The sequence below is a fragment of the Heliangelus exortis genome, chromosome 23 (genome assembly GCF_036169615.1).
Source record: "Heliangelus exortis chromosome 23, bHelExo1.hap1, whole genome shotgun sequence".
NCBI classification, from domain to species: Eukaryota; Metazoa; Chordata; class Aves; order Apodiformes; family Trochilidae; genus Heliangelus; species Heliangelus exortis.
This window is the reverse complement of record NC_092444.1, coordinates 5,230,317-5,244,774: the sequence shown is the minus strand read 5'-3', so window position 1 is coordinate 5,244,774 and position 14,458 is coordinate 5,230,317. Positions and strand designations below refer to the sequence as shown.

The 14,458-nt window shown below is 53.0% G+C and overlaps 1 protein-coding gene across 12 annotated transcripts in view; it reads left to right on the top strand.

Moving 5' to 3' along the window:
• The window catches only part of CASZ1 (castor zinc finger 1), a 200,217-nt gene that overhangs the window by 141,009 nt on the left and 44,750 nt on the right, over nucleotides 1-14,458 (top strand). For all 12 annotated transcript variants that reach the window (XM_071767104.1, XM_071767105.1, XM_071767110.1 and 9 more), the window contains one exon: nucleotides 10,231-10,785. In XM_071767104.1, the coding sequence (XP_071623205.1) occupies nucleotides 10,231-10,785 (555 nt within the window). The remainder of the gene's footprint in view (nucleotides 1-10,230; nucleotides 10,786-14,458) is intronic.

Sequence of the window (14,458 nt, the reverse complement as noted above, 5' to 3'; positions counted from 1 at the left end):
GCGTGTGTTCTGTCTGTGAGCACACACACCAACATGGGTTGCACGTGTGTGCTGGGTCCTGCGTGCCTCTGCGTGTGACAGTGCACCTGCAGGGCCACGTTTTTATACACGTGTGTGTTCCCACTGATGGGTGTTAGCAGTTGGTGATGATAGCACTGGCACATGGATGGGCTCATGAGGACAGGAGAGATAAGGAGATGAGCCCTGATGACCAGGAGAAGAGCAGCAAAAAGCAAGACAGGGAATTAGTGTTGTCGGTGTGAGCACTGGGACGCGGGGGGTGAGCCCACACTGCCCACCCAGTGGGATTCTCTCCCACCTTGCTCTGATGGGACTGCTGAGTTAACAAGCTCAGGGATGACCCACTGCTTTCACACCAGAGCTCAGCTCTCCTCTGGGCAGGCTGTGAGCCTTTTCCAGGGGAAGATGATGGACGAGTGCTTCCCCTGCCATGCTGCACCAGGCATCTCCAGGTGTTAAAGCTCCCAGTGCTGCGTGTGCCGTTCACAAAAGACTCCCAGCCCTTTTTGGGGATTACAGAGACCTGTTGGGGATCCAAGTGTGCCCTCTGCATACCAAGCCCAGAGCACATTACCTGCTCACACATGGGTCAGGCTGTGGTCAGGGCTGTGGGAAGGACATTAACACAAGGTGGAAGGTTAAGATGCTCAAGTTTGCTCTCTGCCATGCAGCTCTGGCTGAGGTCTCTCTCACCTCATGTGGGCTAACGCACTGATTTACTTTGCAGGACTTTGAAAGACCACAAAATGATTATTTTCTGGCCCTGTGTTTCTTAGTGATGCAACAAGCATTCAGGCTCCCAACTCCCATTTACACTTAGGACTTCTCACTGCAGTTAATTAGGAGCCTGCATTCTTTGTTGGGTCTGAGTTTAATAATCCTGAAAGGGATTGCAAATTGCTCTTAAGGTGCCTGCCCACTCCCAACAGGGTCTGGAGGGACCCTTTTTTAGGAGGTGGCTCACTTAATACCTGCCCTTGGTTAGGGGTGACTCTAAGCCCAGCCTGAAGCCAGGGAGCTGCTCCCTGCTGACTGGGGTGGTGGTGGGTTTGGATTCTCTGTAGAGTAACTCCTTAAAGACAGTCGCCAGGAGGTACTGATGAAACTTGGAGTAATTCCCTTCCAAATCTGCATCCTGTTGTCTCTCCCGGGTCCTTTTTATTCCCCCAGCATCAGGTGCTTGCAGCTAAGTCTGATTCCTTTTCTACCACCTTGGTGTTTCCCTGCACCTCCTTCCCTGCCTCTGTTGGCATTTACAAAGGGTCTGTGCAGCCTTTCCAAGAGGCTCATGTTTGGGTCTCTTCTTCATTCCCTGGGGGCTGTCTTGCCCTGCTTCAGAGGCTTTCCCAGCCCTCTTTGCTCTCCACCACCTCTTCCCTCCCTCTCTCTGCATCCACCCGTGTCCTCCTGGCACAGCACCCAGAGAGTGCATGAGTGTCTAGAGAGAGGTGAAGTTAGGCACCATGTTTGCATTTAGTTACCCTGACAACATCTCTGGCTTCATAGGGAGTTTTCAAAGGGCCAGAGCCAGCCTGTTGGGACCTGGTGGGGATGAGCTATTGCTCTTCACTCTCCCTTTTGCATCTTTTCCCTCAGTTTTCTTCACAACCTGTGAGGAGATTGATGGTGGGATTGTGATGTAGATGTTAGCAGTTCTGCTTGATTTATAGAGTTACTTAGGCTGAGTGAGGCCACTTAGGCTCGTCTGGATAGTAAACCTTTTAACTGGCCTAAAAAAAAATTAATAATAAATAAATAAATAAGGCAAGGAGGAGAGATTGGATCTGAAAAGCCAATCTTCTTGGCTTTATGTTATCTGAAAGAAAGGCTTTGAAGACAGAAGGTTCCCAGGGAGCAGCCTCTCAGCCTGGGGAGCAGCAGGGCCCTGCTCGCTGTGTGAGGCTGGAGCTCTTCATGGGACCAAGAGGAGGAAAGTGCTGATGTGTCTCATCAAAGATCCTGCACTGACTGATGCAGTAGAGAGTTGGCTGCAGGATGCAAGGGACTTCAGAGCTTCAGACTGTCTCAAATCAGTGCCTTTCTTCTGCTGTTCCTCCAATTGCAGTAGCACCTAAAATTGCAAATAAGATGCTGGGCCAGCTAAGCTGGGTGAGAAATCTTTGCCCAGGTGGCTGAGCACCTGAAGAGACCCAGCAGGTCAGGGCAGAAGGCAAGGCTGTGGTGTTATGTGCCCAAAGAGAAGGAGCAGGTCAGTAGCAGAGCAGGGAGCAGAACCAGAGTTCCTGACTCGTCACTTTTTCTCCTCTTCTTTCCACTCTGCTCCTCTTGGTAATTCTGGAAGTTCCTTGTGTGACTTGTAGGCAGAAAGAAAGGCTTATTCCTGGGTTTTTGGAGGTTTGGGATATGGGAGTGCCCAGCTGGGTAAAGGGAAGGGCTTGAGCCCTTCAGCACTCAGGGGTGAGCAGCGGAGCCTTAGGGGCTCTCAGAGCGAGGAGGCTGGGGGCAGAGAAGATCAAAGCACGTTTAGGATAATTTTTGAGATCTGCTCAGGAAAAGGTTCAGACGTGCGTTACTAAAGAGCTGTGAAGAAGGATTAGCCCTGTCCTTGCTCGCAGTTGAACCACTTTCCCCACCAGCTGTGCCAAATGCCTGCGCAGAGCAGGTCAGCAGCAGGTGAGAAGACGGCGCTGCAGAGGACACCGGAGCCGTGCAAGGGAGTGGGGACAGAGAGGAGGCTGTTCGGGGGAGAAGGGTCCTGTGTGGGGTTGATTTGGGGCGGGGTGAGGAGGTCGGGGTCCCTCCGGGGCAGGTGAGGAGGTCTCTGCGGTGGGAGAGGGCAGTGCGGCTGCAGAGCTGAGCGGGAGGAGGTGCCCGTCCTGCTCCGCTCTCCGGCAGGGACTCTGCAGGCTCTGGAGGACTCGGGAGTTGCAGCCCATTGCACCATTGCAGCAGGGACGGCTGTGCTAGGGCCAGCTCACTCCTAGTGTGAGGTCTGTGCTGCCTTTCTCTCCCTGGCCAGTGATATATGGCATAAATTAGGCCTCTGAAGGGGGATACTGCATCCTTAAGAAGAAATATGTCCTCATTTTTCTTAAACACCGTTTGCACTGAGTGAAATGTTTAGAAGGGACGCTGAGGGATAACTTTATTTCTTACTAGGGAGTTCAGAGCCGTTCAGTTAAACCCATAAAACACTGGGAGTAGGGAAGCTGACAGCCTGCCCGTGCATTAGAAAAGCCATTACTCATCCAGGGGAAATTCACCCCATGCTGGAGCCTCATGTTACCAATGGGGTGGTCCAGGGGAGGACACAGGATCATCTCCCTCAGCCATCTAAGGGGTCAGTAGGATGCTTAGGGGTGGAAAAGACTCAGTTAGTAATGATCCTGCACAGTGACTGAGTGCTGATACAGAGATCTCAAAGCACTCAGTAAACATGGCCAGGTTCAGCCCGCTGGGTGGGTAATCATCCTCATTCCTCCCCCTTTGCGTGGGGAAACTGAGGCACAAAAAGCTGGGGAGACTGATGGTTACATCACAATGGAAGCCAAACATAAGCTGAAATCACTAAAACCAAATTCTTTTCCAGATCAAGCAGTGAAAGTCAGGAGCCCTGACCCCCTGCTTTCTGCCTCAAGGCAACCACATTCTCAGGGTGGAGTCAGGAGTCTTGGCTCCACCTCCATTGCCCTTTTTTCCCCTCTGAGTTTGACAAAATCCTCTGGAAGTTGGAATTAAGGTCTTGTAGGTGGTGGCAGTGGGAATTCCTGTCTTGGATGTGGGCTGGTGGTGTGATGGGCTGTGTTACAGGTGTAGCTGGTTTCTCAGGCACCTCACTGGTGCAGGGTGCTGTGGTTCTCCTGGTGACTTCTGGTTGTCCAAGGGAACAGGGCCACAGGCACCCAGCATCACAGCAGACAAGGCATCGGCCACCAGGAGGGTGGTGACTTTCTATTTGATGTTTTATTTTGGAGGCTTGACACCAAAAGATTTAATATTTGTTTGAAATGAGAAACAGTTCTCAAATGAATTTGGAGAGCCTGGGAATTAATGTCAGCCCCCCCCATCTCTCCCTAAACACCCCTCCTCCCCGCCAGCTCTGCCCCCCCCCCCTTTCAATTTCTGAAGCCTGCTGATTTGAATATTTATAAATATCAGTAAATTATTTATTGTAGCAATCTGCTGTGCCATTTCACCCATCGCTGTTAACACTTTAGGGCTCGCTTTTCAGGAGGACATGACTGGAGGAAATGGACACCTGGGGGTTGGGAGTGTGCTGGGGCGGACACGACTCTTGTGCCAGGGTGCAGCCCCGGTGGCTGCAATGCCAGGAGTGGCACTGGGAGAGCTGGGGGTGTTGGCAGGAGAGGTTGGGAACCCCCAGTGCCCAGTCCTAGAGGACACTGCAGGGGAGGACATGGCTGGAAGGGGAAGCTTGTGTTAGCAGGTAAAGGCAGGGAGGAGGATTGTGCCTTTTGCTGCAGCAGCCTTGCAGGCTTTGCCCTGTGCTGTGCAGGGACCTTGCACTGGTTTGTAGTTTGTTCCCTTGAGGAGGAAAATTCCCCTGTCCCATTCCCTCCCTCCATAATGACACTTCTGCTGTGAAAGTACACACCATCCAGAGATGATGTGGCTATTTTCTCTTTGGGGAAAAGGGGGTTCCCCGTGTTTATGAGCTGTTCTCCTGGAGAAACCTCTGCAGCAGCACCAGAGCAGCCAAGTGGGAAACAGGAGCAGCCAGCAGCTGGCCAGCAGACCTAGTGCCAGGTACCAGCATCACCAGTCACTTCTCCTTCTCTCAGGAACTCTTCTGTTGCCCCATGCTGGTTTCTATACTGTGGTTTCTATATGCTGGTTTCTATATGCTGGTTTCTGTACGCTGCCTCTCACTGTCAGCAGAAAATTACAGCTTAACCCTGTGCCTGAGAAGGTTGAGCAAAGGGAACTGGTACTGGGCTCTGCCCCTTTGGGCCAGGGTTGAACCAAGGTTTTGGGAGCTGGAAATTAAGGAGAGAAGTGGCTTTTAGTGTGGGTGGCGATGCCAGGGTGGCAGGCAGGAGAAGGTAATGCAGGCAGGCTGCACTTCTGACCACCTCTGGCCATGGGGACCCGAGCTTAGTCCCCAGCTTTTCTCCCTGGTTTCTGGATGGGAGGTGTTGGGAGAGCCCTCCTGGCTATGGGAAAGCCGGGAGCGCAGCTGGCAGCGCTTTGCTGAGGACGCCCCGGCTGCTCGCTTCGTTTCTCCTCCCACGTCTTTGATTCTCCTTCTCCTCCCTGCCCAGTGCTGAGCTGGAGCCTGTCAGGTCCGACTTTCACACCCAGGGCTTTCCCTGGCTTCACGCAGACAGGCGCAGGCGGGATCCATGCTTGCAGGGCAGAGGAGGTTGTTAAAGAGCCTTTGTGAACTCCCCAAGGTCAGCCAGAAGAGACAGCATCCACTAATCCAAGGTCATTTCCTGGGCTAAAAGCAATAAAATGTTTTATTGATAAACTGAGAGGAAAATATACACACTAAATCCACTCTCACACATTGTGGGCCATGCCTGGGCTGTTGCTGCTTTTGCCCTGGCCCTGCCTGGGATAATGCACGCGTCGTCAGGGAAATGTTTTCTGGAGGGGGCTGAGCGTTTGGCTGCTTTCCCTGCCTCCTCCTGGCATGTGGCTGGACACTGCCATGGCATTGCTCCGGGGAAGCATGTTCCCAGTGCCCCAGCAGCCTTCTGCTGTGAAGGTTTGGCTCTGTCTTAAGGACTGCAGCTCAAGTGTGAAGAGACTCCAGTGTGGAGCAGCCCCACGCCAGCAAGCTGTGCTGCCCTCCCGGCTTGGGGCTCCTGGGCAGACCAGAGGCTCTCCAGCCAAGCCTGCAGCACAGTGGTTAAAAAAGAACAGGACTGTGCAGCATGTCTGTCCTCCTTCCCTCCCCCACCCCGCCCCAAATAATGCTGTTAATAATTAATCGAATGAGAGCTTGCAGCTCCTGGAAAGCTGGCACTGGGACCTCCCTCCTGAACGGAGCTGCTCAGCTGGGCTTAAAACTCTTCAATAGGAATATGAAAGCTCCATCTGTTCCATGTACCCGGCCCCTCTGAAGTGACAGCACGCTGTCCCTCCCCAGCCAGCACCCCTCTCCCCACAGCATGGGCCCTCCTGCCCCTCCTCAGCCCCTGCCCCGTTCAGTGGGGGGTCCCCCCTGCACCTCCAGCACTCCCCACACCATTAAGCTCCTGCTGCACAACCAGAACCCCTCCACCCCTGCCAGCTGCTTCATCCAGCTCCCACACCCCTCTCTTTCACAGCCAGGTTCCTTCCACCCCTCTGCCCTGGTGTGTTTCTCCACAGGCCCCAGCCCAAGCCAGACCTTGGCTCTTTTTCTTGCAAAAAGAAAAAAGCCAGACTTGGTCTTTGCAGCACAGTTTGCCCCTCGGCTGGGATGCCTCTTTCTGTTCCTGCTGCAAAGATCTTTGTCCCCACATGTGTGTGCTCCCCCCAGCCCCTCTTCTCCCCACCTGGCAGCACCCACCATGGAGCTGATGGGTGAGGAAGCACTGCTTTGGAGGGAGAGAGCCTAGGGATGCACATAGGGAAAGAGGGACAGTGGGGACAGCAGCCTGGGCTTGTCCACAGCAAGCTCAAGGGGTGACAAGGCAGCAAAATGGCAAAGTGGGTTTTGTCCTCCCTCTTGGAGGTTGCAGCAAGGCAAAGCTTTCCTTCAGAGGGAGGTTTTCCTCTCCAGATGCTGCAGGGCTGGATGTAGAGCAGAAGGAGCCAGTGTCTCCTTGCAGGGTGTGGGGAGGGGGCAAGTGGAGTAAACTCCTGGTGGCATTGTTTTCAGAGGAAGCACTCAGTGTAAATAGAGCATGTGGGAGAGTTTGTCCTGGGCAGAGATGAAAAGTCCTTGTGACAGGCTCAGGTTATAAACGGCTTCCTCAGATTGATGTGAAATCAAAACATTTCTATTTAGACGAAGAAAATGAAGGGGGATGTTTACTTAGCCTGGAATCTTTTAAACAGTGTGATGGAGACACGGGGTGATTTGGGGTGGGGAGCTCAGCCTGGGGGGGAGGGAGCCTCTGCCTGGCTTCGAGGGTCCTTCCCTGCCTGGCTGTCCTGACCTTGGGCAGGTACAGGGGTCCTTCACTGAACAGCTCAATTCCTCTCCCTCTGCCCAAGTGAGTGAAACACAGATGCTCTGGTCCCCTCTGGCCTGATGGCCATCTTCAGCCTTCCTTTGTCAGAAGATTTTACCCTCTGCTTTGGAAACTGATGGGCTAAAAGAGGGGGATAGGGATGTAGATATGGGCAATAGAGAGATAAAATGATCTGTTCAGGCTTGCAGAGAATTGGTTGCAAGGTTGGCTGAAGAAATTGGGAATTCTGATTCCTGAGACCATGTGTGCATAGGTGGGATGGAGGTACACAAGAGTCCTGGGTACTGCAGAGCAGGTCCTATCTCCAGAAGGTGTCTGGCAGGGTTAGTTTCACAAATAAGGGAAAAGGTACATTTTCAGAATTTGCTTTATTTGTAACTTAAACTTTGGAAAAAGATTTGCACGATGTTAAAGAGCAGCACTACTGTGCTAAAAAAAAAATAAAAAATCCCAAACACAAGGAGAAGGGATGGGAAAGATGCAGAGGGGAAAAAGCAGGAGCTGGGGGGCAGAAGGTGAGGAGGCAGAGGGGCAAAGCCAGGGTGTGCGAGATGGAAGGAGGCAAGAGCAGGAATTGGAGACGAGTTGCAGGCTCCCTGGAGTTGCTGCGTACGCGGCAAGTGCAGCCTCGGGAACGTCTGTTCCTCTTTTCCTTTGAATAAATATTTATATATTCATTTGCCGGCTGGTGCACGCACTTGGCTGCTCACCTCCAGACCAGAATAATGGGACCGACCCTCACTGCAGCGGGAGGGAAGAAGGGAGGGAGGGAAGGCAGCGAGGATTTGAGCCGCTGCGTGTCTGCCTCCCAGCGAGCTCCCGCTGCGAGCGGTGCTGATCTCACCAGTTCGGCAGGGCTGGGGAGAGGGGGGGGATGCTGAGAAGGTGGCCGGGGAATCACCAGGCAGTGCTTGGGGATTCAGGGCTGACCCAGTGCCCCGGTCCCGGGCAGGTCCCGCACCGCGCGGGAGGCACCGTCCTGGACCACTGCGGCCACCGCTCCGCTGGCCCCGCGCCCGAGCATACAGGCGGGAGCCGGAGGTGTCCTGGCCAGGCTCCAGCTGGAGCTCACAGCAGCCTCCTGAGATTCCCTCTGTGGTACCAGTTGCGCCTGGGATTGGCCTTCGCTTGCTGCCCTAAATAGAGTGGGAATGTGATGGGAAGGGAAGGTGCCAGCACACGGAGACTTTTGCAGCTTGAGGGGCATCTGCTCGTGCCCATCTGTATGCGTGAGGACCGTGTGGCTGTGTTGGGGGAATGTGTGAAAGGGGGAGATGCAGAGGAATGTATTTTGGGGAGATGGGACTATTTAACCCCTACGTGTGTGGCTGCATTTATGGAGTGTGCATACACACAGCTCGTCAGCTGCTGTGATTCCTAGGGGTGGAGGTTTGTGTTTGGGGGCATCGTGTGCTTTCCCTTTGTGACAGCATTGACTGCACGGAGGTGTTAGTGCTGGGGGGGTGGGCGTTTGGGAAGTGGAGGAGTACATTTTGCCTCCCTTTGTGTGGGGGGCAGATGTCTCTGTTGGGGGTGGGTATTTTTCTTGCAGTCCTTGACATGGAAGCGTGTCTGAAGCTGTCAGGAGTTTACGCTAAGCAGCCACTCTCTGGCTCTTGGACAGCAGGTCTAAAGTTTCAGTCTGTTTGTATTGGGCTGTCATGTTATGGGATTAGGGGCTGTCATGGTGGCTTCTGGATGCATTGTAGGGGGTCTGATTAATCTCACTGTGCTTCTGTGGAGCAGCACCTCTGTGCTGGTGACAGGGAGGTGTGGGCTGAGCTGCCACGAGGGACTCCTGTGCAGTGGAAGAGCCCATTCTCACCATCTGATGTCTGGACATGGTCTCCCTTTGCTCTCCAGGTGATGGGCCCCTCTTTCAGCATGCATGAGGTCCCAGGGCACATTTTGGAGGGACATCCAGCAGTATGCCCACAGTAACTCCAGTGGTGTGCTTGTCCAGCAGGCATTTTACCCTGGGAAACTGGGTTTGCTCAGCAAAGAACCAGGCTGCGTGCATGATTCTTGATTTGGGATCATCTTTAACCCTTCTGAGAGTCTCTTAGAGGTATCAGAAATAAAGAGGGAAATGAGACATCGGAGCTGCTTTAGAATCAGCTTTTTGCTTTTATTTGCGTCTGAATCTTGTTAATTGTTGGTACAATAAGTAAGCAACTGGCTCAGATAGGGACCATTTAGTTCAAGATTCTCCATGACCTTGAAGTTAAGACCTTACCTTCCTCCTTTCTCCCCCCCACTTTCCCTCATCCCTCCTTTACTGTCACGTATGAATAAACTACATTAAAATAACAAACCCACACTAATTAGCTGATTGTGCTGGGAAGTGTGAGAGCAGAATTTCCTGTGTGTGTGAGAGCAAGCGAGTGAGTGAGCAGGCAAAGGGGCCTGATCAACTGAGACCAACCCAAGGTGATAATTTTCTCCCATACAAGTGCCACACACCAGTCTGGTGCTCCAGTGCATGCACTCTCCGGGGCTCCTGTCCTCTGTGCTGTTTCTTTCTGACCCATACTGGTTGTCTTCTCTGAAATATTCATGAACCCCATTAAATGAATTCCTCATCATTCCCAGGGTTAGGTTTGGGAAGCTGTTCTCCCTGCTGTGGGTGCTTGGGTGCAGTTACTAGCTGGTGTGGTTTTGGCTGCCAGCACATCTGGGATGGAGCTGGGGACCTAAGAGCAGGTGGAGCTGCAGTCTGGAGGAGAGAGCAAGTCAGGCTTTTAGCAGACTTCATATCCTGCCTGAGACAGGGGCAAAGGCTGAACTGTGCCATGTTCACCTGCCTGAGATGTTTGTGGACTTTTGAGCCCAGTCCAGTCCCAGAATAAATATGTGCCTCTTTCCTGAGGCCAGTGACATCCTTTGGTACCAGAGGTTCAGAGCATGCCTCACTGGGGTCTCCTGGCTGGGCTTCCACTTGGAGCTCAATGACCAGACGACAGTCCCACCTTACAGAGGATGAAACTAACCAACGCCTGGAGACCCCTTGGGTTGGGCCCATCCATTTGCTCTTGGGGTTGGAGTTGTCTGATCCTACTAATGCCCTTCCTTGCTTCTTCTTCCCCCTCTCTCTTCCCAGCTGAAAGAACTATATGCACTGACGCAGCCTCAGGAAAACCCACGATGGCTGCCAAGCGCAAAGGCGGCCTGAAGCTGAACGCCATCTGTGCCAAGCTGAGCCGCCAGGTCGTCTGCGACCACGGGGGAGCCGAACAGGCACGGGCGGACAGAGGGCCGCAGCGGGAGAGCAGCAACAAGGACCTGCCTCAGCCCGGGACCAAGGACCTGGGGACAGAGTTTGCAGATGGACTCAGCCGCGTGCAGAAGATCGAGGAGGACAAGAGGAGGGAGGTGATTGAGAAGTGGGTGAACGGGGAATACAACGAGGAGCCCTTGCTGGAGCGAGCGGAGGGCAAGGAATGTAAGGGCGCGGAGAGCGCGGAGGTGCCCCCCGAAGGGGTGTACATGGTGCAGCCCAAGGGCTGCAGTGATGAGGAAGATAACGGGGATGAAGCGGACGCTCTGAGGAGCTCGCAGGATGGCAACTTCTTGGATGACAGGGATTCAGATGGGCCAGCCTCGAAGGACGATGCGTACCGGTCCTCCAGTGGCGAGACGGGCTCCAAGGCCTCAGGTAAGCCTTGGATATCTGCACATCTTCATGGTTGGTTTTCCGGGGGACAGACAAGAGCTGTTGCTGCGTGTCCATGCTGTCTGTATCTGGCAGCTGAGGAGGGCGAAAGCCTCAATCCCCTTGCTAGCCTGGCATTTTGCTTGTGGGACCATGCTGAGTGTGCCTCTGCCTCTCCCCTTCCCAAGAGGGTTTGTTAAGGTGGATGTGGATGCATGGTTCTTCCCAGACCACCCCTTGGTAGAGCAGACCTTTCCCCCATGGATTCCACCACACCATTCAGCTGCAGGTGTTTGCTGGGTTCCTCCTCATCCATTTCTTCGTTAGGGGGAAAAATAGCAGAGGGTGCCCTTGTGCCCCACGGTCACACACACCTGCTGCTGGTGCGGGGCAGTGTGCAGGCACTCGCACACATGTGGCATCGCAGGCAGGGTTAATTAACCCCGAGGTGAGCGCTGACCACAGCAGTCTCAGTGACCCAGTGTGCGCTCCAGCCTGCTGCAGGTCGGTGCTCGGCACCCTGCCTCTTCCCCTGCTACCATTCCCGGTCCGGTCCGGCACAGCCCCCTGAGGCCCCTCGGGGACCCCAGGTCCGGGCAGGGGCGAGGAGCGGCGGGCTCGGGGCCACCATCCCGCCCGCCCCTGAGGATGTGGGAGCCGGCAGCCCCCCCCCCCCGGCCAGGGCGATGGTTCTGGAAGGAGCTGCCGAGGAAAGAGGTGGGAGATGGCGGCGTCCCCCGGGGAAAAGGGCGGGAGGGGAGGCGGGGAGGGAGGCCGAGAGGTTCCAGGGCAAAGCCGGGGAGGTCGCGCGTCCTCTGCCGTGGCCCCGGAGGTGTGGGGAGCGGCGGTGTGGGCAGTCAGCTCAGCCTAAGGCTGTGCCTGGGCCCGGGCTGGCCTGCAGGCACAGATTCCCTTTCCTGGTGATAGATAAGAGCCCGTGACAGAGCTGTCCAGTGCCCAACTTGTGGTGTTCCCATTCCATTGCTGTGTCCCCTCACCCCGGGCTGAGGGGGGACCCCCATGGTGCGGTTCTCCCTCACGGGGAGGGTGTGAGGGTGTGCGGCCCCCACGGGTCTGGGCCTCAGCCTCATCCTCCCCTTCATGAGAGGGGGTTTGTTAGGGTGCATGTGGCTGCATGGGTTTTTCCAGACCCTGGATCCCTTGGTAGATCTTCCCCCATAAACTCCTGGTTCCAAACTGTGTCCCCCCCAATCTGGGATGCCAACCTGAATGCATTTGTTTTACCCCAGGCTGTGTGTGTATGTCTTATTTTCTGGTAGTTTCTACCTTATTTTTGTGGTTCATTCAGAACTTGAATTCAGCAAGAGATGTTGGGGAAAGACCCAGCTGAATTTCCTTCCCATTTCTGATACCCAGGTTCCCCCCAGATTGATTTTTGGGGGGGGCATACATGAGCCTTGGTATAAGCTTAGGGGTAAATTGAATTCTCTTCATTAGGGCAGAGCAGCTCCCTCCCTCAATTTGTCACTCAGCTGGATTGGATCTGTAATTGAAAGATCTCCCCTTAATCTGCTCCACCTGCACGCACCCCTCCCTTGATCTCAGCACTTGGTGAATCCATCAAACTTTCCTCCTTTTGTGTGTGCCCGTGTTTTCCTCCTCCTGTTAATAATGCAGCTGAAACTCATCTCCGTCTGTCCGTTCCCCTTCTGGAGAGGCACATTCTCTCGTCTTCACGAGTTCAGTGGCAGCGCACATAATTATGCATATAAGATATAAACAGAGCTGTTTAATTATCCTTCGCCACATCAGTGACAGAGTAATTAACAAACATTGCAAGATCAATGAGGAAAAGTGTGACCTTCAGTTTCCTTTGATAGGAAAGCCCTTGTCGTTCCCAGACACAAGGTGATTGTGCCTGGACTCTGCTTTTAGTTTGTTTTCATTCTCCCCACCCCTCGCCCCCATTTTCAGCTTTTATTTGCTACAAAAGCTAAAAGGAGGGGAACTTAAATGTAAAAAAAAATAAAATAAAAATTGCATACTGGAGAAAAAGAAAAGGAATTGAGGTTTCTCACCGGGGATAGGAATTGTCAGTAAAATGCCTTTGTAGGGCTGCATTGTCAAAGGATTGTGCAAAAAATGGGCATTCATGGGGGGCTGAATACTCATTAATGTTTAAGGCAGGTAATGGCACACGTGGGGTCCAGTTTACATGTACAGCCACACGGGATTTGACTTGCAAACAGACGTGCTGCCTGGTCCTGAGCATCTGTTTCAAGAGCCCTGTTGTAAATATCGTTTGCAACGTTTCCTTGGAAAGCACAAACTGAAACATCTCTTGCTTTGGAAAGGACAAAGTTCTTTTCCTCTTCTATCTGTTTCTGTCAATGTTCCAGAAAATGGATTTTAAGCTGCTCATCACTGAATCCTCTCAGACCTGGTGTTACTGGGTTGAAGTTAAGTGTTTTCCAGTGAGATCTGGAATTGTCTATACTACACAGGAGTGGTTTTTTCTCTTAAAGGTGGGGGGTAGCAGGAGGCAGTCAGGTCCAGGGAGGGGAGTACAGCTCTGCCCTCCTCATCAGTGCTGCTTTGGGGGAGGCATAACAGGAACTCAGTTTTGAAGGTTCTGAGTGCCCATTGCTCCCTCTGAGTGCACAGGGGATACAGAGAGAGCAGTGCTCATTGGCATTTCAGATTAAGTGAATGCTGCTTTGATCAGCTGGAAAGTTGGGTAAAAAAGCAGGAGCCACACACAAAACCAGCTCCTACATCTAGCTTGATCAGTGGGGAAAATTATCCTAATTATTTGGGACTCAGAAGGGTTCCTGCTTCTTGGGAGTCGTGGTGTGTTCACACAGAGCCTGCTTTATGGGACTTGAAGCATGGGACTCGTAGCACCTCCTGTAGCCTAATGCCAAATCCCTGCTACCTTTGTCTCCTTCCAGGGTCAGTGAAGCTTGCAGTGCATCAAGCAGGAGTTTGCAGAGACTTAGTCCATACTATTCAATCCTCATGCTTTGAAACAAGATGGGGATCATGCATGGATGGCATCTCTGGGGTTTTTTTTCTGAGCCACCCCTGGGAAACAAGAAACTAATGAGTCAGTGGTCAGCCTTGCCTTGTGTGCTTTGGTACAGCTAGGAAACATGTCCAGGAGTCACAAACCTGGTGTCTGTCAGGAGATGGGTATCAGAACCTGATCTGGACATGCAGATATGTTTCTTCATCTGCCCCCCCTCTCTTGCACACTGACCCATACACACATTTTATATAGCATTTAGATTTCCCAGGGCAGCCTCTGACAGATCCCTTTCCACAATCTTTCATACCCAGGGAGATTTTCCTGCACAGCCCCATGTTCTTTACTCTGCCTGTTAGCTACATACTGGGCTTAAGTACTCACCAGGAGCTTTCCCATGTACAAATTTCAAAGTTCTCTTTTCTTAGCCTGTTGTCTGAGTCACTTATATAGGGGAATATTGGACCTGTTTTCAACAAAGGGGGGTTCTTCTTTTCATAATTTCCTAGGGAGACTCCAGTTGGGAGAGCTGCATGATGAGTGCCAGTTTCTTCCTCATTATCCTCTAGCCCCCAAGCCTACATGTTTTCCCTCCCAAGCAGAATAAAGGGCAGAGCCCAGGCTGGGATATCCCATCCCCCAGTATCCAGACCTTGCACTCCATTTGGGCTGTTTTGCTTTTCCTTCCAT